This window comes from Ambystoma mexicanum, chromosome 1p (assembly GCF_040938575.1).
Source record: "Ambystoma mexicanum isolate Mex_15411 chromosome 1p, UKY_AmexF1_1, whole genome shotgun sequence".
Classification (NCBI taxonomy): Eukaryota; Metazoa; Chordata; class Amphibia; order Caudata; family Ambystomatidae; genus Ambystoma; species Ambystoma mexicanum.
In genome coordinates, this window is record NC_090921.1 from 981,439,095 (window position 1) to 981,464,098 (window position 25,004).

General features: G+C 44.9%; 1 protein-coding gene across 2 annotated transcripts in view; it reads left to right on the forward strand.

Annotated features, from left to right (window-relative positions):
- KATNB1 (katanin regulatory subunit B1) overlaps window positions 1-25,004 on the forward strand; it is a 944,775-nt gene that overhangs the window by 806,177 nt on the left and 113,594 nt on the right. For both annotated transcript variants that reach the window (XM_069654285.1, XM_069654294.1), the window contains one exon: window positions 8,144-8,220. In XM_069654285.1, the coding sequence (XP_069510386.1) occupies window positions 8,144-8,220 (77 nt within the window). The remainder of the gene's footprint in view (window positions 1-8,143; window positions 8,221-25,004) is intronic.

A 25,004-nucleotide genomic window follows, 5' to 3' on the forward strand; every position in this document is an offset into this window, starting at 1 on the left:
ATAGAGTCGGGGTTTGCTCCGAAGTACTTTAAGACGAGATAGCTGCACCTTGAGATGGATGGGGGTGCAGTTTTATTACTCCAGTCAATAAGGACAACTCAATGGTTTGGCAAAGGGAGTCAGTTTAATGACAAGTACAAAAAACAGGGAGTCATGGCAATCACCAGTGGTGCAATAGTCCGTCTCGCTTCAACTCCCTTGAACTTCATACAAAACATAACTTTTTTACTCAAAACGCGTCATAATATGACGTGTAACACTCACAAGTTAACATGCAATTCTATTGGTGGGCGTCTAAGCCCTTCCTGCAAAATGACTACTGTAGACGTCACTAAAGGTATGACATCCCATTGGTTCTATTAACTATAGGACCCTAGATTATTTGGTCCATTGTGATTGGGTTGGCATCAACCCCATGCATACATTTCCACTTTGCTTTGCAGCACGCAGAACGGTCAACCAGGTGCAGGGTGTCCCCCAATTTTCCCTGCCTTTCTTCAATCAATCATCACTTTATGGGCTATGTGTCAATTAGTTCACTGTGGTTGGCTTTGAAACTGCATCCTCTCGTCTCAAAGTTCTGATATCTCTGTGTCGGCGGATGCCAAGCGTAGGTGTGAACCCCTGCTCCTTCTCGCTCAGATGGTCATGTGCTACCACACCGTGAATTTTCCTCGTTTCTCTCAATATGTGTATTTGATTTTCGTTTCACCCGCCACCTCCCTTCGCCTTCTTATCTCAATCCTTCAGAGGCAGGATATCCTGTTCTTAGCTTCAATTAAAAGTAGCTACTGTCCATAGCTTCTATTGATATGACCTTGGCTTCCCTGGCACGAGCTACCTCTGCCGAGTTTCGAATGGACCATCTTCCCTCGCGTTTGCTAGAATATGAATCTTCTTGCGTTTTTCCTATAATAACCTGGGTTGGTTCTGCTTTTAGTGCAAAGCAGACTAGCACTTATACAATGTGCTTCGTTTTGAGGAAGATTGTGTACAATGGCGCTTGTCGCTCTATTCTTCTACTTAGCATAGCAATCCACACTATTTTCTCAGCTTTCTTGCGGTTACAAGCACATGTACAGGCGTTAGCTGGTTGAATATCTTCAACCGGCTCACAGCTTTAGTTTCTTTGTATTTTAACATCACTTTCTTCTTCTAGGCTCATGATATCCTTATTCATGGCGTTTTCTTTTTGCGTCATCCTTTGGTCATCATTTCTTCTATGGGCGCGTTAGTCCAGGCTCTTGTGACGTCACCATTCGTCTTCCATTAAGGACTTTTTGGTGGACAGTACTTAAGCAGTCTTCGTTTAGTTTAATTTGCTGGTAGGGTTTTCTCAATGGGTAACTTACTGTCCATGGTTGTCTGGTTATTGGTACTTCAATAGGTATTGTTCTTCTGATAGGCACTGGCCAGAGCCCTACTGTGGCTCTCTGCGGGTTTATTTGTTCATCGTACGTCACATATTTTGGTGTGAATGTTCCTGGTACTTCAAAATGGGCGAGTGGAGTGCAGGCTTTATTTGGGACCTCCTCTACACCTTGATAACTTGTGTGGGCGGATTGAAGGCCATAAAGTGAAGACTTTTAAAGGCATGATGAACTTAACCGTGCATGAGCCCTTTTGGCCTCTTGTTCCCCTGAGCAAAAGCAGCATTTTGCAGATTCCAAAGAGCTAGATCAAAAACGTTAGCTATTGCTGCAGACCTGTGGGTCTCAAACAGGGTGTCCCATAATGACAGGAGGGATTCTTGCAGGCTAGAGGAGGGAAAGAAGCACAAAGAGAGTGTGTCTACTGATAAAACTGGATTTCGCTAGGCCCACAAAAAGAATAAGGGGGGTACGCCACATGGGGATCATGAAAAGGGTAGTGGGACACCACATTCCAAACAAGTTATGCTAGAATAAGCCTCCCTCGGTTCACAGGACCTCAGGGTCTTGTATTGCTATGGGGCAAGTGACTATATGAAGGGGAACCCAACATGTAAGCGAAAGACCATGGCGATCCATCCCGTGAATCTGACCTTCCCTTATGAGGAGGGAAGTAAACTCAAATGGGTGTCCTTCTCTTCTGACTCTTTGCCCAGTTGCATTGAAGCAGAAGTTACTCTAATATCCCATTGGTGCTGGGAGAAACCGGTTTCTGCAGAATAGGCCCCCATCCCTGCCCTAACAAAACTAAGTGTCATTTTAAGGATAGTGTACTGGCATGTGGCAATGAGTCCACTGCTATCAGGCACATTGGGACTAGCCATTGTTCCTAGCAGTTCCTGCCACCCTAGCAGTACAGGGAAGGGTTGTAAGGATTCCTGTGAGTGTTCAGAGGCAAGTTCCAGGTGGACTTCTGCTGGGAAATTATCTCAGCAGAAAACCATACAAAAAAGACTGCCCCAGCTAAGACTAAGGCACGGCCTAAGCCATAACGTTTCTAACAAGGGGAAGAATTATTATCCTCTCAAAGTAACTGTAACTGCTGTTGAGAGACCCGGTCCAGCACCAACAGGGAGTGTTCTGAGACTTTGAAACCTAATTTGCACCCTGAACAAAAAAGTATTCTTGGATGGGAAGAGGGGGTCAAATGAAGAACTCTGTAAAAAGGCCTAAGAGAGTGTCTATCTTTGGAAGGCCTCAGGAGACAAGCCCATTCTCAGTTGGAATATGAACCCCCTGGAAAACATAACATTTATTGGTAAGATGGCCTATTACCTAGTTGGCCCCAAAGAGTTCACAACTGAAGACCATAGGAGGTTGGTGTCCCTTCCCCATCTGCCAGACCCTTCCTCTTGCGGTTGGCACATGAAATCCCCATTGCAGTTTACCTTTCAACAAAAAAGACCAAGGAAAGCTTAAGCATGTAGTTCTACTGGTCTAAGATGGGGGTTAGATAGAAAATTGATGCAGGAGTTGTCCCACTTATCAGTTGTCTGGCAGGAATGGAGGAAAAACTCAATTGGGGCAACTATCTGTAGTGGGTATATCGTTTGAGCAGGTGGGTATTGGCATTGTTGGTCTCTTCGGCCCTCCTAAATCCTCAGGCTGCAGATTTATCCTACTGGTTGTTGATTATGCCATTAGATATCCTGAATCCATGCCACTAAGGGCAGTATCTGCAAAGTAACCTGCTAGAGCCCTGCTTTGTATTTCTACAACAGTTGGTTTTCCTAAAGAAGCTTTGTCAGACAGAGGCACAAAAATAGTCCAACTATATACAGGCAATGTGGAAGGAGTGTGGGGTTTGCTATATGTTTACTTCTGCTTATCCACAAACCAATAGCCTAGATGAGAGATTTAACACGATATGGAAGATCATGATTGGAACTCTTGAAGAGACCCAGAGGCTGAAGTGGGAGCCCCCCTACTACCACATCTCCTGTCTACAGAGAAGTGGTGCCACAAGAGGGGGTTTCTTTTCAGCCATCCATTCAGAGCCCCCTTGAGGTCTGGTGTAGGAAGTATGGGAAACCCTCTGTACGTCACCCACCTTAAATGTCGTGGACTATGCTTTGGGCCTTAGGAAGAGAATGGCTCTCTTGGTGGCAGGCGCATAGGCAAGCTATGTCCAGAAATGCCTGTCTTGTTCATCTTTCCCCTGTCCACAATGCTTTCATTAAGGATCTTATTGTGCCCCGAGACTTGCAGGACAAATGTTTGGGCCCTTACCGAGTTGTTGATTGTCTAGGTGAGGTGAACTATCTGGTGCGCCGGAGACACCTCAAAGAGGCTCCTAAAGTGTTCCATGTAAATAAGGTGAAGGCTTTCATCCCTGGGGCTGCAGTGGGAGCCCTGCTTCTGGCCTCAGATAGGAAGAAGAGGAGTCTGTGCCTCTCCCTGAACAGCTCCAAAGCAGCCCTTCTGATTGCTCCATTGAGGTTGTCAAATTGTCTTTAAAACTGACTCTGAAGCAACAAGAAGGGGTTCAAAATCCGCTTAGGCAGTTTGCCTGTTTGTTTTCACTAACTCCAGATTCGACATCTTGGTATTATCTTGGTATCAACATGACATTGATAGTAGGAATAGTGTTCCCACCAAGACTAGGAGCTACAGAATGTCGGACAAAGTAAGGGTTCACATTAACTCTGAGGTCAAGAAAATGTTGGGCGTTGGGTTGCTAGATCCCTCCAGTAGTCCATGGTCCAGTCCAGTGGTTCAGGTACCAAATGCAGCTACCTCTAACCCGAGGTTGTGTGTGGACGACAGTGCCCTAATGTTGTCACCAAGAGCGATGCGCAACCCATACCATGATTAGTTGGTGGACAAGCCGGGCCTTGCCAAATACCTCAACTTGTTTGCATTGTATTTTTAGAGTTAGTGGACATTTGCTGTTCCTCTAGGTTGTTGATTAAATGCTGGGGAAACAATGGGTAAGATGGTTAACTCTTTGTTTCTATAGGAGCGGTTTCAAGCAGTGAAATTGCAACATTATTTATTGTTTATTTATTTAATGTGATTTCGTTTTACATAAACACTTTTCACATAAATTAATACAATTTCAATCATATATATCTCAACATCATACTTAATGTTGTGTACGAAATTAAAATTAAGAATAAATAACAGAAAATGGCACAAAATAAACATAAAATCCTCATGTCATACGATCACAGGAAGAAAATGAAGAAATAACCATTTAACAAGTACTTTTACTTGAACTTAAAACCAAATAGGGGGAATTAATTTACTTTGATTGAACTTTCTATTGCTATTTCAATTCCTATCAGTCAGATTCCCTGGCTCTGGCTACTGGCAGTAAAACTCATGATTACCAGACTCTATAGATCGATAGATAGAGACTACCATTAAGGGTATTTAGACATTGATGCAAGAACTCAGATTCTTTAATATGATCCAGATGGTGCAGGAAACTGCCAAAAAATATACGCTGGGCCCTATACTGGGCATTGTGTTACTATATGCTTACCATACCATATATGCTTAGTCTCAGGCACCTGGCAGTTCCTGCATATGCAACAGAATCGTTCTTGCTTAGGTATTTTGTTCTCTTGTCCAATAGCTGCTAAAACTGGAAGATGGTTAATTCGTAATAGCAACAAAAACCTCCTAAGATTAAGTGAAGGACACAGATTTAAATATGTTTGCGATTGTTTGAACGTATATAGTATGTACTGTACAAACCTATAACTTATTAACTTCTCAAAATGGACAAAATTACTTTGCCAATCCCATAGACCCCGGCGCTTTCCGACAAAATATTTCAGGTCTTCTTGGTTAACTCCCCATAACGGCTTCCAGCCAATTGTTTTGAACAACGAACAACGAATCCATGCTGGCTTTTAATGCAGGCTGTTTCCCGCTCAAATATCATCTCCCATACAGGCTAGAAGAGAATTGGAGGGATTATGTAATATTTGTATGTATAATTCAGCTCTTTTCTTCAAGACCAATGATTTAAGTGAAAGGATTCCCAGTTCCAGTATCAGTATGGCCATGGGTATGCATTGAGGTATTCCTAAGAGCTTCTTCCAGAATTTCCCTTCAATAAGCCACTTAAGGTCCATATTCACCAATCCTTCAAGTCCATAGATTGTCATAGGGACCAGACACTGTAGGTATAGCTGGCCGGCCCCCCCCCCCTCCCCTCATAGGGAAAATCTGCTTTGATTTTATGTAAATTGACAGATCAAGGCAGTTAATTGCGCTGCCTTGATTTGACGTGCTAAGATACAGGTTTGATAGTTCCCCCGCTGATCATATTCCACCCCAAGATATTTATGGATGGGCGTATAATCAATTTCTAGAGCCCTAACATACATATGGGGTCTAGCTTCTTTTCCATTTATGTATAGGATAAGTTGAGTCTTTTCACGATTAATCGCCAGACCATTAGATTCAGCATACAACCAAAGTCTCTCAGCCGATCTAAGCAACCCACTGAACGTGTGGTCTAGGATCACTAGATCATCAGCGTATGCCATAACATAACTGTGTCTAACTCCTATTTTCGGGGGGCAATTATGGACTTCCTGAATAGCCTGAGGGATATCTGAAACTAATAGGTTGTAGAGCAGGGGAGCGGTAACGCATCCCTGCTTAACTCCCCTATTCTGCATTATTGGATTAGTCATAGAGCCACTGCTATCAAGCTTAAGCTGGACCGTCCTGTTTGTATGCAATTGCTGTAAATAGTATAATATTTCATTAGGGCAGCCCAGTACCTTTATCTTACACCACAACTTCTCTGTGCAGACTACGTCGAAGGCTGCCTTGAAGTCGATATATAAGGCATACAGCGGTGGGCTGTTGGGTTGCAGTGCTCTACTTTTCAGTGTGTCCGTTACCAGTATATTATGGGTGGTAGCGTACCTGGCTCTAAAGCCACTCTGAAAACAGTCAAAAAATGCTGCCTGGTCAGCCCAAGATTGGAGTCTGCTCAGGAGGAGAGAGGCGAACATTTTCCCGGTGCAGTCGAGCATTGACAATAATCGATAATTGCCAGGATCATTTTTGCTTCCTTTTTTAAACACCGGGACAAGAGTGGCAGTCTTCCATGTATTAGGGATTCTCCCCTCCCTTAATAACTTTTCAAATAATATTTTCATCAGGGTTGCCCAGAACAGGGGGTTCTTTTTCATAACAATATTTGATAGACCATTAGGTCCGGGGGCTCTGGATGATTTTAAGTAAATAATTTTGTTATGAAGGTCCTCAATAGTTATCTCAAAAGGGCGGGGGACAGGCCCATAACTAATTGAAACCTTCCTGCTAATTCTATTGGAGTCATTGCGGTTTTCTAAATGTGTTACCCATTCTGATGCACTGATGGGTTGACGAGAGGAGCTTTCTTACTACCTCTAGCTTCTCCCAGCAGAGACTAAATATTACGGGTGTTCCGTGTACACATTAGTTGAACCGTTTGTTGCCAAGACTCTAATCGTTTAGATCTTTTCCGCCATTTTAACCATGATGAGTATTTGTTTTTTAATGGTCTAATGGCTTTGTATGTTATTACCAGGGATCGGCATATCTTTCTGGTTTTGCGGATGTCCCGTCTTAGCTTTCTTTTGGCATCCCTGATTTCTTTGTCAAAGGGACCTGCTAGTGGTGTTTCTTTAACCACCATTATTGACCATTAATGGTTTCAAGCAGTGAAATTGCAACATTATATCCTCTGCTAGGCTGGGAAACAATACTTTGGTTTGGACAGCTGGGAACATTGTATCAATGGGGCTCCCTGGTTCACTGCACATCCCTTTTAAGCTCTGAAATGATGTCCCTAATGTTGCAAAGTCACCTTTACCAACATTAAAACCTTGGTACTAATGCAGGGTGAATGAACCGGACTCCTGTCTAGCCTTTGGTTCTAGTTTGAAAGCGTTTCAGACTCTTTGTTTGGGAAGGGGTGCATTCATGGTGGTTCTGTGACTGCACCCCTCCACGTACTGTGGACCAGGAGAAGGGGGATAAGGAAATCATCTGCATATCTCAACAGGGCCAATCATCCACTGTGTCTGGGAGATAGGCCGCCCCCGAGTTATCCTCTTGGTGTCAAAGCCAGACAGGAGACCTCGTCACAGGGACCAATTCACAAAGAAGTTACTGTGAGTCATTCTCACCTACTACTCACTTACGCCTGTCTCACTATGGGTGAGTCAGTTACTCCTTTCCAGGTTTAAATAAAGGGTGAGAGTAACATCTGTATGAATGGCCCTCGGTGTGCGCAAGAGTGCCAGTGTTTCAAGTACAATGTGATGCAGAATTGCTCAGCTCAGGAGGATTCTGCTAGAATTGCGACTCATTTTTCACTGTGCACCACTGTTTCCTGACCCCTAATTTAGTGTTCTGTAGGATAAGGTGAGCATATGAGGGGTGCATTTCGCAGTTTTAAGTGTAGATTTTCTTCTGCTTTTTTAATGTGAGAGCAATGTCCAGCACTGTTTTCTTTTGGCGCACGTTTTATTCTGTGAACAGCATTTGATAAGAAAATCTATTGGCATTTGAAAGCTAATGCATTGTACCATTGCAGCATAATATTGTCAGTCTAATAAAAGATATCCAAACAGTGTTATTGTGATTTTAAAACTGGACTAACGCAGCGTTGATCCTTCATTTGCACAATTAATAAATCATGGGCTTACAAATAATAAACTTTAATGCCATTGTAAGATCCTCTTCTCTTTTGTCACTAGACATCTGTGGACTCTGCTGTCGCCATTAATGACTTGTCTGTTGTGGTGGATCTACTAAACATTGTGAATCAGAAGGCGTGAGTATACCTTGGTTCCATAACTGCAACGTTTTATATGTCCCATCTGGGAGGCTTGTAATTGAGCTATGCTGAATTGGCTTGGGAACAAGCTTGTTGAACTGGGCCGGAGTTACTATGAATGCTGGTAAATGGGAGTCCTTTTGATTTCAAGAGTTTTAGCCATTGTAACAGAAGCACATCAAACTGACCTGCTATGGTAGTTGTATTACTTCAGTGGATGTTGTCTTACACATTTAGGAAGTTCCATTTTTTTTCATATGTGCTTCCTGCCTTTCTTCAGTACTTTCAGGTTATATCTCTGCTTGCTTGCAATTTCTGTCCTCCACATCTGTACTAACTAGAAAATGTTACAAAGCATAGGTGTCCTAGGCCTATCGAAGTTCTGTTATTCTAAGATCCCAGCTCTGAATCTTGCGGGAGCAGATGAGTCCCCCAGGCCCCTTAGTCCGGTTCCCCCAACAATCTTTAGGTTACAACTGCTGAGGTCACCAGGCTGGGGGGGATGGGGGAAGTGGATAAAATAAAAAAGGACAGGTCCCTTCCGAAAGCCTCTCTCGCCAGAACGTTGCACCTTCAGGAAACCTGTAAATAAATACATCTAATGGTTTCACAACTCTTACATCACTAACGTTCCTTCATAATATTCTATACCACTTTCCATTAGTTAGCGGACTACCTCCGCACTAGGTTTGGAGCTAACTCTCAAGAACTGGATGTGAGCGTTTAGACTCAGCTTGCTTCTGTACTTAATTCAGTAAGATGCTTGTAGTAAAGTTCCTTTTAGAAAGACCTTTTTTCCTTTAGCAATGTCCATAAACCTTTATCCAACGAACACAATCAAATCTCATCTGTATTCCTAACTTCAGAAAGAGTTCTTTATTTTTCTTCCTTCTTGAAGAAATTAAACTTTATATACTACATTTCATCTTTCTTTTTCATTGAGTCTTGACAAGTTTTATTTTCTGAACATTCTCCAAAATAGTAACTTTAGCACTGGTAGGTAATCATGACCAAAATATGTTCTCCTGTTTCCAGAAGTTTTGACTAATTCTATCTAAAAGTTTTTCTCAATCTCCAGAGATCAAAATCTCACTTACTTGCTCCTTTCTGGAACCAAATGGAGCCTTAAAGATGAATTGCGCTAAGCTGCCTCAGTTTTCTCTGTGTCTCGCGCTGCGCGCATCCTTGAAGAGCGCAGACCGTTAATTCTTCTCCAGATCCTGTGTAGCCTGGAAACCGACACCTCATGCGAATGCTGCGGTTCTCCTAAAGCTGCGCAGTGAACGGCGAACGTGGCCTTCCTTTGAAAAGCGCTATAGACGCTGCAGCACGTCTTTGGGTTCTTTAATTGTATCCTCTGCCCCTATCAATGGGGCGCGCATGCTTCGTTTCATATTACGAAGGCCTTGTTTATACTTCGTAGCTGATCATGCACGTTGCCCGCCTCCACAATATCTTTAAAAATAACTTTTTAGAATTTTACATTTCAGAAAGGTGACTGGAAACATCTAAGTTGCTCAGTCAAAATTAAATCTTCTCCACATGGCAAAAGATATTTAAACTACAGTTCTGTACATTTTCTTTAATGTGACTTCGCTTAAATTAAGTTCTTCTAATTCTAAACAGCACTTATCTGTATTATTTTACTGGTTCACTTTGGAAGTTGGTTTCTTGCTGTTAACCTCAATCTTCTGCTAAAACTCAGGTTTTCTCTTTGTTTTCTCTGGAGCCCAAGCAGCTGTGACCTTCCTTGAGCTTGACTGGAATGAAAGGCAGTTTAGAATCTTCTCAAAGATTCAAAACTAGCTCACAATGATCTCTGAACCAATCATTGCTGTTCAACATGTCCACCATCTTTAACTGGGACTATTCTGGAATCCTGCAAAGATACAGTTAAGGAAATTAAAAGTATTCTAGGTCCACGCTAACCAAATAGGCAAAAGACTTAGGATCTAACAACTTCCTTGCGCAAACACACCTCATCCATACCCTGCGCTTCCTTGTAGCGGGGATACTTAATGGAAACCGGACAGTTATCCAAAAGCATACATTTGATAAATGGGATAGCACGTTGTAAAGGATTCCTTCCTCCTGCTGATTCTGCATCTATGATATTCAGTCTCTGACCCAGCCGTTCTTTTGAGCGGAAGAAGGTTGGCTCTGCCCGACGCCTTTACACATTTTGCACTGGACATGACATCGGTTTCAGTGTATATGGAGACGGCATGCCCCATGACCTCAGTTCCTTTTTTCTGCATGCTCTGTTTACTTCGTGAACACTGCTACTCGGTCTATACTGTGTGGGCGAGAAGACCGTGGGTCATATCAGTCGATGCATCTGAAAGCTCTACAAGAATGGGTGGAGAAACTCTTCACCCTTTTCCACAAGGAAAAAGAGAAGAAATCTCGTACAATGTCGAAGGGCACAGAACATCGGTTGTAAGACCAATCATGGGCTGGAAAAGAAGTGTAGTCACATCCCCAGAGACTGCCAGGAAGTCGCTCTGCAGATAGCGATTTCCACCCAGTCATCCACTCTGGAGGAATGGGAGGCTTTCAAGATGAAAATACTTGACAGCTTCGCCAAGGCCCCAATGGTGGTGGCGCCACTGTTCTTGGACAAGCCAGCAGTGATCCTACAAAGGGCCTGCAACAGCACGCCTATGGGCTCGGCCACAAGGATCTTTCCCTGTGCTGACACGCTCTGTGTGGAGGCATCTAGCGGTCTGTGTCTGCCCTCTCTATCTTGGCATCATTGTTGCTGACAGTGCCTAATTCCCTCTGGTGTATACTCCACTGCCCATGGCAGCGTTTATGTGGAAGATGGAAGAACACTTTGATGAAGAGGATGACTCTATCCTTTATGGGATTGGAGCCCTGTGGCCTAGAGAAGTCAGGGACTTCTCAGAGGACTTCTGTGGTGAAGGGAAGGACTGTTGGAGCTGGCCCATAACTTGCAAGAGGCCAGTGGTCTAGATACGTCCCAGGGTTGGATATTTTAGTGGCGGGGAAGTCTCTGGCTTAATTCCAACGGCTGGTAGCCAAAGTGATGGGGACACTAGGCTTGTCAGCCCTTTCCAAACCGGAAGGTTCAGGATGAACTTACATACATTCTAGATGAAGGTCCACAGGAGAACTTACTACCTTTAAATTGTTGGTTGAGACTCTGGGACAGGAAACCTCCACTGAGAGCTTGGTGGTGCAGTCTGCGACTGCCAACCTAAAAACGTTCACGTTTCCTTCTATGCCTCCGGGCAGAGAAAGCAAAATGTTGGATGCATGGGGAACAGTTTTTACCTCGGGCAGTCTTGCCCTTCAGCAATAAAAACCTCCTGCACCCTAGCTAAACTTTCATTTTCTGGGACAACTCAACCACATACCTGATGGTGAGAGAGAGCTTTTAGGCCCTATTTCAAGATGGCAGAGAAGCGTCTAGTCAGATATTGCAGTCAAGGCTGGATGCAGCGGACTGTGTGGGAAAGATGATGGCTATGGGCACGGTGGTGATGAGGGATTCCTGGATGGGGACCTCTAGTTTCACATAAATGTGCATACAATGCTCCTGGCAATGCCTTTTGATGGGTATGACCTCTTTGAGCCTAAGGCAGACAACTCCTTATAGAGGTTGCGGTCCAAAAAGGCCACAACAAAGTCCTTGGGTCTGTAGGTGCAACAACCACTGGGTCCCGCTAGCAGAAGTAGTGGTTGGCACTCCACCTCCTATACCCACTGTGGATGTGGTCAAGCCCCCTTGGCCAAACACCACCATGCCCCAGGGATAGGGGCTGATGGGCTCCCAGAGATGAGATCTTCACCTCTACGGTGGCCTCTGCCATTGCAGGTGCAAAGCCCACGTGAAACTTGTTTCATCAGCCCTCACTGGAGGATGAATTTCCTGGTTCAGCGTTGTACTATGTTCGACGCTTGTGCCTAGCAGGTAATTTATTAGGGATATTGTCTCCCTTTCACTCAACGCCCTCCACACCATCCTCTTTTGCCTCCAGGTCATCTTCATTTGGAGGAGGTTTGTTAGCTATTAGCTATTCCTAAAAGTTTTACACAGATGGGTGATTGTAATCCTTTTCTTGGGTGAATATGTTTCCATCTATTCTATCTATGGTCTTGTTGTGGTGGGTGGGTTGGGGGTGTGAGTAGGGGATTACTCTTCAGTTTGCCATCTGCGTTTAGTCTTATATCTATCTGGGTCAGAATGTGTCAATGTCAACTCAGTCCTTGACTTCTGATGGAGGAGTAGCCTTTAGTGAGTGAAGAGATTTTAGTCTCCTTACCCATTCAATATCTGTACACTCTACAAGGATGTCCAGCATATTCGTTCCCAAGGCCATTCAACCCTTGGCCTCTCAGGGACGAACACAAATATTAAACACTGAAGGCCATTCTTTATGGTCATTCAACACTTTGCAAAGATTATGCATATGGCACATTACAAGTTTGTCTATAGCCTTAAAGTACTTTATCGTTGCCATTTTACCCTATATAGTGTACATAACCAGACTTGCTGGCATTGCCAATGCAGTTTTTGATAGCCAATAGGGCACTTCCATTGTTAGTGTTATGGCCTGTCCGGTCAAGAAACAGCATCGTGAAATCAAGTGGTGTTTTCAGAGTGACTTGTAAAAATACAAAATATGTCCAAGAAAATTCACTGCATGTAAATTGATCACATGCATTGCATATTAATGGCTGGCTTTGTAAAAATAAGCATACATTGTACTATTGGCGTGTTGGTGAACCCCTCACTAGTAGCTTGTACTCCTAGACCTTGGCAGGTTTACTAGTCTACTTTACCTCAAGGCAGAGAAAATCTATTTCTATGAGTTTGTCAGCTTTCTTAAGGCTTTTTAGTAGAGCTAATAAGATGATGATAACCATTTTGGGTAAATCTCAGAGTTCTTGTGTGGCACAAACTGAGTGGCATGTGGTTCTATGCAGAACACATGCATCCCTATTATGTAGTTGCCACAATACAAATGAACAGTGTCTGACACTTTGACAGGTTAATTTTCCTTAAGAAAAATATGGGTTGTATGTCATAACTCTGACTGTTAAAGGCTGCACTGAAAAAAGGCTACTTTTTTGTGCTGATTTTGTGCAGCTTTTAACTGCTGGGATTGTGACGATTTCAGGGGGTTTCACCTCCAGAACACCCCTATGAGCCGCTCTTCCCCCATCTGCCCCACCTTTTTCAATCAGCAGGGCTTCAACCCCAAATTCCCCGGGAGCACCTCACTCACCCACTCCAACCTTTTCTGTTTGTCGGCGGGTTCACCCCCGGTGAACCCTGCCTTTCATGAACATTGCATCCAGCTTTCTCACAGATGGATAGCAACACTTCTGCCACTAGTCACAGACTGCTGTTAATGAAATCTTGAATCATCAAAACAATATAAAACGTATATAAGAATCACAAGGAAATAGCACGCTTTGTAAATGTGCATTTTGCACTGTTGCTCATCTTTAAAAGAATGTGTCTTCCTGTTACCCAGAAAAGTAACAACTAATTTCCAAAGTATAAAATGTACATCGCAGATATTCAGCAGACTAAGAATTAAATTAATGTAGATTCTGAAGTAAACTATTATGCTACAACGGATACTATCGCTCCTGGTAAATGGTTCCCTCTACTAAGCTACAAATATAATTATATATGTCCAACAATGATTGGACAATTCTTATCTAAGATCCCACCCATAAAACATCCCATAACATGCGCTACGTCATCATGCTTAAATATTATTGGTAGGCTCTAAATTACTTCTGCAGTGAAAAAGGACATGTGCTTATCGGTTAACATACGGACACACTCTCCGTGAAATGGCTGCCTGATGTCATGTTTTATGTAGATGGGAGGAGAAGACGAGCGCATCTCCTCTGTTCTTAATTAAATAAAACAGCCCATGTTATCTCCGCCATGATGTCTTTGATTTTCCAAGGACCAACTTCTAATAATTCCGGCCATCCTATCCTCGCAACAGCAACCGCCATTCTGTTCTTGACACATTTATGAATGCTGTTATTATAAATCCTGCTGCTTTTACCACATGCGCGGTAATTGTCTTTTTAGCCGGATCCGCATTTCTCTGTCACGCCTAGCCATTCTCGGAGACATTAATCTTTCTGCCACTTTAGGAAAATTCCTGGGATGTTCAGTTCGTCCCATGAACTTCAAATAGTATGCCGTGTTGTCGTAACTTGATTTACCTTTGAATGCACACGATGGTATCTTGTTCCGCTATGTAACCCTCGCCTACGGAGCCTTGGGTTTTCACATTCCTTGGAGGCAGTTATGTCCAAGCAACCACACCATTTTCCTGCATTAAATGTATTTGTTCAAATAGCATGCTTAGCTGGGGCCTTTCTTAAAGCTGCAGTGTTAAATTCTCTGCTGTGTTGGTGCGGTTTTCAAAATGGCAACGTCTTTTCATGTTATTTTCCTCTGCAGGACACATTAAATTTGCATTTATTTTTCTATCTACGGAGTCCTGGTGCATGCTTGTCACATGATCCCACCCCCCTTTCCAATGGGTAGCAGCAACCTTATCTGCCTACAGTTCTGCCCTACTTTTGTAGTGAGTCCCTATCTTGTGTACACGCCATCCTGTCACCTAATCTATTCGATTTTAAAACACACTAATTGTGCAAGCTAATGCCTTTTCTGTTCCCTACTTGTATGGCCCAAAACTAACTATTCTTTGTGACAACTGCATTTCCAGGAGACTTTAAAGTGCAGTTTCAAATGTGTCCTTTCTTATCTTATAATTTTGTTTCTTCTGAGGAAGGCAAGGGGGCAAGAGGGCAGAGCCTGAACTTGCTCTCTAGTCAATTGCCTCACTACTGTCTGGACTCTTTCTGTTCAGGACACCAGTTTGCCAGAGAAGGCCTTTAGACTATTTTGCAGACACAAATTAGTCTTTCTTTCTCACTATGTCCCGCCTCCATCCAAATTAATACTCCAGTGGGAGTCTATCCAGGATGAGGGATATGTGGGAGGATGCAATCCATTAAGACAGCAAATTTCTTTCCTCTAGGGAGATTGTTTGTGGTGTCCGTCTTATTCCACAGATTTCTCATTGTTCTCCCATCTGCCCCACAATTAGAGAACTCAATGGTTTCCCTTCCAAGTGGATGAGCCTCGGGGGGAAAAAGGGAAAACTGAGGTCAGGAGGCATGGTGTGCTGTATATTATATGGGCGGCACAAAATCACTTCCAGAAGTCGAGGAGTAGGTGCATCGAGGGAACTCAATGCTGGAGTCACACTATGACCCTTGGTGTAAAAACATTTGGGTACCAGGTGACCCTGCCAATTAAATCCGTGATGATGGATGAGTGGGATTAGAATCCATTATCCGTGGTAAGCCTTTTTTCTTTTCGTACATTTTGGACACTCGGGCCCTCATCTGTCCATACAGAGTGTCCTGTAGCATCATAGGCACCCCATTATTGCCCCAAAGGAGGGAAGATGGTCTGACAAATGCTTGTTGCAGAGTACTTCATGCCAAAGTCAGGATGCCGAACCTACATGCCTGGCTGTTGATAGTTTGAGGTATGCAGATTGGAATCTCCCACAAGGATCTTGGTGTGATGCTTTCTTCTAGACACTTGTTCACCCAGTCCATCTGTGGTTGATGCTGGTGCAAATTCATAGCTTAGTACCGTGATAAGGGTATTGACTCCGTGTTGTGCTCCACCAGTCCATTTTTGGTGATTTTTTTTCCTTGAGCAAAATCAGGCTTTAGTGTATGTAGGGACTGTCAAAGGCTACTTAGCCACTCTTTCCATCTTCAAAAGAACACCCAATCAGGGGTTCCTATTTTTTCAATCCCCATGGTGCTGCAGTTCACAAAGGCACTTGAAAATTCCTTTCTGCCAAAAGTATTTTCTGTTCCACTATGAAACCTTAATTTGGTCCTTGCATTCTTGATGTAGGCTCTGTTTGAGCCTTTACATTGTTGTCCCTTTTGTCTGTCGGATTGATTTCAAAAATCAACTCTGGGGGCAGATGTTGGGAGGCCAACATACTATGGTGAACAGGAGACACTGAGGAATAGCCAAACCAATAAAGGTAAGGAAGTCTCAGGAGGGGCTGAGAGTGGTTTAGGGATACAATGAGCCCAGACAGAAACACCAATATTGCAGTTAGACATGCAAGTACTAACGTGTGCAGTGATTTATTAGGCCTTTAAAATACACACTAAGCAAGTAAACCCTTTAATCAAATATTATCACACACTTACTGTAAAACAGATATATACATTCACCCTTAGGACAAGAAAGAAAGCATATGATTCAATAACCAGTGAGACGTTGGTAAGTACTCAAATGCATGGAATTCAGTAAAGACACTTTAGAATAACCACAGAAGTGTTCCCCTAAAACTTAAGATTCCAGCCCTAAAATGGATGGGACCGTGTGTCCTAAAGTCATCAGTTCCAAAGCTATACTTTTCAGGTAGGTTTACTAAGAGATTTGGCGAAGTCAGTGGTTATGTTTCAATTGTCACAAAAGTAAGTAAAGTTCAGGTAAGAGAAGTAACTTGATTGCAGTCACTAGGATACCGCTGGGAAGGGATCCTTGTTGAGGCCTCCACCGACCAAAGTGAAGAAAGAGTTGTTTAGGTACAGAACCTTATGCCTATGTAACTCTGTGGAGAACAGGGGGGACAGAAACAAGCATGTTAACTTAGCCCACTGACTCCCATTTCTCCTGAGACCAATTCTGAGGTTCGGGAACCCATTCGGTACAGTCTCTGTGGTTGGTCCCGGCGAGGGAGGCACAGGGGTCACTTTCGGCTTTAGGACGTGGGATTTAGTTTTAGTCGGTCATGGTGCTTGGGAATCAATTCCAGGCACCTTCCAGCTGAACACTCATACTAAGAAAAGATGGACTTCTGCAGTGCAGGTGACCAGAGGACACCTCTAGGGTGCAAGGAAGAGTTGCAATGGGAGTCACCACGATCAGGTGGCGATAGGCGATCTTCCTACACAGCATCTGTTGACACAAGTAGGCAGAAAATACAAGACCGCAGGTGTCTGGTTTTATAAGTTGAGGATCCTCCAAGTTCCGAGGATGCAATCACAATGGCAAGAACGGCAACAGCTGCAGTGAGGTAGCCCATGAGAGAGATTGTCAGTCCCCCGGTTGGTCCAGGGACAAATTTGAAGGCTCTGAAAGTATGGATACTCGAGCAGGGATTGAGACTGGTTGTTCCCATTGGTCTGGGGGTCAAAGCACTGGCAAGGGTCTTCTCGAGATCAGGCAGAAGAATAGGGCTTCACTGAAACTTCACTGGAGTTGGTGCTGGTCAGCTGCAGGGGTTGTCCTCTGGTTGTCACAGGGCTGCTCTTCATAGAGGACTGATGTCCAGCTATCTAAAGAATGGCTGCAGGAGTCCTCCTTTTATCCAAAATCTGGACTGGGAGCTCGCCCAGGTTCACCAATGGTAAGGATATACACCATTTGAACTACCAGTTGCTCTCCAATCATGAATAACCACTTGCCACAACATCTGCCCAAAACCAGACACTCGGGCAGCAGGATGTGTCCTGGGACCAGACAGTCCCAGCCCCCACATTCAGTCACAAACAAACTGCCCCTTTACCCGGGAAAGCACAGCTTTCCCGGGGAAAGGGCTTGACATTTATGGCAATTCCGGAACCGATAGGGCAGGAAGAAGGCCTAAGAACAATATGGCCAAAGGACCAAAAAAAAAATAACCTTGGGGCATGGCCATCTCAGGATGCTAGGCACCTTTAGTAGCCATGTGTGGTAAATGCAAAAGTGCACAAGTAACATGTATAAAACATGGTAGAAAAATATCTGCTTCAAAGCGTTCATCCTAGGCACGTTGTGAGTGTAAAATAAAATAGCCACTAGAGAAAACGTTATCTGGATACAGCGTATCGTAACCGGACTTCTCTTTAGGGTGATGTGGACAATTGTAACAATACACGAAATTCACTAAGAGGCATAGTCTCGCAATACTGCTAATCTCATGCATTGATCCGTTTTCCCCATACGAATGAGCAAACAGACAAGGGAATAAAAGCTGAATACTTAATTTACCACAGTTTCATTTTTACATGCGCTACAGGAACGCCATTTGGCTTGCTTAAAACTCATGCCTAACCCTTCGAAGGCTATCTCAGACCCCCACAGCATTTGCCTGTATTTTCTGGTGAAAGACTGAGACCTGCACTAAAATAAAATAAAGCAAAACGTGCAGGATTGCTGGTGGTGCCAATCGCTGCACTCAAAGGCCCTTAGTGAGCATGCTACTGAACTCTTCAACTTCTGCCCCGAGCGTGGCACGAGGGCCTCCTCCACATCTCTAGACATGGCACAGGGGAGGGCGTTGGTGGAAGAACTGATGGAGGCACATTCCCTGGTCCGAAAGGTCAAGAAGTAGAAGAAGCACAGGAAGAGGTCCCACTCCCCGAATGATTCATTCAAGCATCACTTTTCTAAGTTATCGAAAAAGAGGAGTTGCCAAACCAGAGATTCTTCGGAGGTCCCTACTCTTACACCTCAGGTAGCATTCCCCACTCAATCCTCTTCACCAGAAGAGTGGGAGAACTTTCTGCAGAAAATGCTTGACAATTTTTCCATGGCTTTAGCAAATTCGGCCTCTGCAGTGGCCATCGGACCTAGTGTGCTTGATGAAGCTAACGGTCTCCTCCCTTAACCACGACCGCATGCCTTCGTTTTCTGTCCTGGCTCTAGCGGACAAGGGTCCATCCCAGAGCCCTGCATTTCTGGCTTCGGGTAACGAGCACTCAACTGTGGGACCCATTTGCCCCAGTGGAGTGACTGCAACAATGACACCTCAATGCAGTATGCTCATCTCCAAGGAGCAAACGTATCTTGACAGTGTACGACATCTGTGATGCATATGGGGACGCTATCCCTTTTGGGATGAAACCCCATTACTCCATTGGAGGTCAAGACTTCCTGGAGGAGTTGTATGGTGAGGGAGAGGACCTGTTGGAGGTGGTACGTTAAACCTACAGGAGGCCAGCGACCTGGACACTTCACCGAAGTTGGATATCCTTACTCTGCCTACTCCGTGAAGACTCCCATGTTTCTTCCTAGAAGAAGGTGGCAACACTTGATGCATTGGCACCTTCCAAGCCCAAAGTCCAGTATGAGCTATATGACATTTTGGATGTAAAATTCCAGCGGGAGACCCCACATCCTTTCAATCCTGCAGTGGCAGGCCTCTGCGTGGGCAGCGTCAATCTCAGCTGTAAACTGGAAACTTTTGAAGAAGCACTGTCCGTCTCCCTAGGGTCCAGGGTTTCTCTCCACCCACATGTCGCCAGAGGGTTTGGTGGTACAGGCCCCTGATGGCACGACTCAAAATATCTCTCTCCCCACTGCCTCCAGACAGGGAGAACAAGGGTATGCCGGAGTCACAAGATAAATTGCCCCACTCAACAGAAGAGCATTCATGTCCCATTTGAAGGACAATTTTTGATGATAAGGTGGACCACGTCCCTTTCGAGCTGGAGTCCCTATACCCAAGGGAAGTCTGGTACTTTCTGGATTAGTTTTATGGGGAATTTGTATTTGTATTTTATTTATTTATATTGCGCAGCCTGCCCACAGGCATCAGGGCACATGTTTGGAAGGGTTACAATGAGAGGTTACAGAAAGGCAGTTACAGGAAGGCAGTTACATATTACAAAGTATAAATAAACATAAGGCAAAGAAATATACATATATTTACAAGGTCGTTAGTCAACCCAATATAGACAGCAATGATAGGATTGGTACAGCGTGTTTGCAGGGTGCAGTGAGTGTTTACAAAAAGGAGGCTGAGGCTTCGTCTTGCTCATAAAGCCATTGTTTTGCTCCATTTTTGAAGGAATGAAGGGAGGGGACATTCCTGAGATCATTGGGAAGTGAGTTCCAGAGCTTGGCTGCCAGGACTGGGAAGCTCGAGCCTCTGGCGGTCTGGAGCTTGAAGCTAGGAATGATGAGTGTATTAGCTTGTGCAGATCTTAGGGGTCTGTGGGCTGTGTGTTGTGGAAGCGCTCTGACAGGTAGGCTGGTGCAGCGTTGTTCTGTGCTTTGTAACTAAGAACCAGTGTTTTGAGGGCAATGCGCTGTGAGATGGTGAGCCATCGTAAGTTGCGTCTAGTGGAGGAGATGTGGGTGCGCCTAGGTATATTAAGAGCAGCCCTGATGGCGTTATTCTGGGTTACCTGAAGTTTGTCAATGTTTTTTTGACAGGTTCCCAAGTAAAGGGCATTGCAGTAATCAATTTTGGATAAGATGAGAGTTCTGGCAAGGATCAAGCAATTGTCCGTAGATAAGAAGGGGCGGCAAGCAGTGATTAGTTTGCACGTGTGCGCAGATGCTGAAACTACTGAGTTGGTTTGTCTTGTGAGAGAGAGGGTCGAGTCTAGGTAAATACCGAGTGTTTTAGTGACCTTAGTGACCTTGATAATGTTACCATCAATGATGAAGGCATCATATTTGCTGTCAAGTTTTGCAAGTTTGGATTGAGAACCGAGGATGAGTAGCTCAGTTTTCTCATCATTTAGGCAAAGACCGTGGTGGGCCATCCATGCCTGGATGGCGGAGTAGACTGCATATTAAGAGCTTTGACGTCAGTTACATAGTCACCAGTGATAGGGATGAGTATCTGGGTGTCATCCGCATAATTTGTGTAGGTGACACCCAGATGGTCAAGGATATCAAAGAGTGGTTTAGTAAATACGTTGTAGAGCGTAGGTGATACGCATGAGCCTTGTGGGACTCCGCAAAGGACAAGTGCTGGGTCAGCCGCGGCCAAGGGTGAGAAGACTCTCATGGATCGGTTGGCGAGGAATGAGCTTATCCAAGAGGTGGCTGCATCGGAGAAGTGGGCGGCCGTTCTGAGATGCTGGCAAAGGATTTGGTGGTCCACCAGATCGAAGGCGGCGGATAGATCTAAGAGGAGTAGGAGCGCTTGTTTGCCCTTGTCTTTTAGATCCTCGGAAACCAGATTGCCTGAGTCCTAATAGGTTATTTTTGTCAAGATAATCTTGAATTTGGAGATATGCAGCACGGTCCAGGATTTTTAGGAGGTAAGGTACCGTGGTGATGGGCCTATAGTTGGTGGGATTATTAGGGTCTAAGTTAGGTTTTTTGATTAGGGGTATTACCCAAGCATCCTTGAGGTTGTTGGGTACTATGTCAGATTTAAAAGATGAGTTGATGAATGATGTTATAAAGGGAGCGAGCTCAGGAGCTGCTTCCTTTATGATTGGTGCTGGGCAGGCGTCGCCTTGACAGTTAGAAGGTTTTAGCTTCTTGATGATATTTTCCACTTCTCTAGTGGTAAGTGGTGAGAAGCTAAAAGGTTTGAATGGGTGAATGGGGGATGAGATGTTGGATGGTTGGGGGTTCCCTGCTGAGTTGCGGAGATGGGCTTTTTTTGTGTTAATTTTAGCTTGGAGTGTCGAGATTTTGTTGAGTAATGCTTTTTGTATGTTGGCGCACCATTCGGTGTCAGGGGTACAGGTGTCAATGGGGGCGGCTGGGGACTCTAATTCCTTCAGAATTCTAAAGAGTTCCTTAGTATTGGATTGAGCTTGTGTGATCCTGTTGTTATAGACTTCTTTTTTTGCCGCTAGTATGGCTTCTTTGTAAGAGAGGGCGATGGATAGAAGGTTAATTTTATTTTCTGGCGTAGGTGAGTTTCTCCAGAGAGACTCAGCTTTGCGTTTATCTTTGCGAAGTTCTCGTAGAAGTGGGGTGAACCAGGGGATGAGATGGTTGCGTGATTTTTCTTTGCGCTGTTTAAGTGGGGCAATGGAATCCAAGGCTTTTAACATAGCTCGATTGTAGGTGTCCACCAAAACGGTAGGGTCAGCACAGGTTGTGGAGACCGAATTTAGTAGTGGTAGGATGAGTGGGAGTAGTTTCTCAGTTGTGATATCCTTCTTGTTACGAGTAAGTGTGGGTGGCGCCGTACAAGGTTTATCCATAGATGGGCAAGATTTGATAGAAAATGTTATTTTGTGATGGTCGGACCAAGCACATGGTAGCACCGAGATTAAGTTTAGTGCGCAATTCATGTCAGAAACCCAATCCAGTGTACGTCCTTTGATATGAGTAGGTACGTTGACATGCTGAGTGAAGCCAAAGTCAGAAAGGACATTGGCTAGGTCACCGGCTTTAGTGTCATTCGTGTCCAAATAGCCAAGATTAAGGTCACCAAGTAAGATAATTTGGGATTTGGGCTTGGTGCTGGATGCTAGGATAGAAGAGATATGAGGTGTCTTGTTGGCTCTTGCAGCCAACTTGCAAGAGACAAGTGACCTGGACACTTCACCGAAGGTAGATATGCTCTCTGCTGCCACCCTGGGCAAGCCAGAGACCTTTTCAGCATCTGATGGCAAAGGTGGTAGATACCTTGGGCATGTCTGCCCCCTCACATCTAATGACTCAGTACAAGCTTACTGACATCCTGGACGAGGATCCAAAGAAGGAGACACTATTGCTTTTTAATCAGGCAGTAGGGGGGCCAGTGATGGAACTCTGGTCCAAACTGGCTGCAGTCCTCACTGTGAACCGCAACCTGGTGAAAAAGCCAGCACCTTGAGACCCCATGTTTCTTTCCGCCCATGCTTCACCAGAGTTTAGTGGTCCAGGCCTCAACGGCGAACCTTAAGACCACTTGCTTTTCATCTTTGTCCCCTAACAGGGAGAGCAAGAGACCACGCATGGGAGAGAAAGATGTTGGACTCTTCGAACCTGGATCTCTGGTGTGTAAACTCCTCATGTTCTCTGGCCAAGTTTTCCTTTGGTTTGTAGTTGCTCATGGTGGCGGTGTCTGAGCACATCCCTGAAGGGGAAATGCGTGACAGCTTGATGCTCTGATCAGGAACGGCACGGAAGTCCTCCGAACGATTCTGCAGTCTGGTCTGGATACTGCAGACTGTGTGGCAAAAAAAATGGCCACAAGTACAGTCTTGCATAGATTATTTTGGCCCAGGACATCAGGGTTTGCTGCAGACATCCTAGAGAAACTTCTGCACATGCCCTTCGATAGAATAAACTTATTTGGCACAAAGGCAGATGAACCTTTGCAGAAGAGTCAAGGCTACCACTAAGTCGCTGGGGCTAGCAGTCCAACCAGCAAGCCCGGCGGGGTATGTGGGTTGCGGGGGTGGCGATTAGTCAATTTATTGCCAAGGGAAGAGGCCAAGCCCCATCGGGCAAGCAAGGGCAGTGTCGTCCCTACAGGGGTAGGGTGCGCCGAGAGGTGGTAAGCTGTGGTTTGCCCAGAGGAGGTGCTTCCACCTCCTCTGTGCCCTCCACAGCCCCTGGCGTGAAGCCTCTCAAAAGTTGACTTCCTGCATCAGTTCCCAGGGGGAGACAGACTATCCATGTTTGAGGAATAGAAAAAAAAACAATTCCGGTGCCTGGGCCTTACAGGTAATCCCACGGGGGTACCCCATGTGCCATGAATCCTTACCTCTGGAATCTCTCCTGCTGGAGCAGATCTGTCAGCCTCTGGCAAAAGGGGACATAGAACTGGTAGCCTTTTCGGAACGAGGCAGGGGTTTGTATTCAACCTACTTTCTGGTGCCGAAGGAGGACAGGTCACGGACCCACCCTGGATCTGCAACTTTTGAACTAATACTTGCGCATGGGCAAGTTTAAGATGGTCGCTCTGGTCCAGATACTCCCGTTCCTGGACCTGATAGACTGACTGGTCTCCCTGCATCTCCAGGATGCTTACTTCCATTTGGCCATCCACAATAGAGACAGGAAGTACCTGAGATTGAAAGTGCGGAAATGTCGCCCTACAGGAAGGCATTCATATTTTTCCCTATCTGAACAACTGGGTCATCCGAGCCCGCACCCCAGTCCTAGCATTGGCAGACCTGTACCAAACATGCAGCCTGTTGCACTGCTTGGGCTTCTCCCTGAAACTCAATAAGTCTCTGTTTTTACTGTCCCTTGTCCGTCTGATTTATCAGAGCGATTTTGGACACTGGCCTGGGACTGAGATTCCCGCCCGAGGACAGAGTGGCAAATATCTACAAGATGGTCCATGTTTTCCAACCTCTGGGTCTCATGGCCTCCTGCCTCTCTTTGGTGGCGGCGGTCCGGCTGCACATGATGTCTTTGCAGTGGCTTCTGAGTTCGCAGTGGTCACAGTTTTAGGGACAAACATTAGACGTTCTACTAGTCTCAGAGAGAGTGTCCAGAGACCTGCAATGGTGGTCCGTGAAGGAAAACCTCCTGAAAGGGTCGTCGTTTCGTCAACCTGGACCACTATTGACCCTAGTCATAGATGCAAGCCTCAAAGGCTGGGATGCTCACTTCAAAGACCTTACGGTGAGCGGACAGTGGACTCCATCAGCATGCAGGGAGCATATCAATCTGCTGGAACTGATAGCAATCAGAGTGGCCTTGTTTGCTTTTCCCGCCTCTGTGAAGGGCAAGACGGTGTTGGTCCTAATAGACAATACCGTAGCCATGCATTACCTCACACATGAACTGAGGTAACCCCAAACTTCATTTAGATAGAGGGTCCTTGGGGTCCTGTGGAGTAGACGCGCTGAGAGAACACTTCAGGAAAGCTTCTTACAGCGCGTCGCAGCCATTTAGGTAGATTAAAGACGCCTTGGTGCCAAGTACAACATACACGCTTCATTGCATGCTGGTTCGTAAGGGCTTGTTTGGTCTTTCAGGTGGGAGTCTTCTAGATTAATTAAGATAAGGCAGGCTTTTCCTTCAAGAACACAAGTAGATTCACATA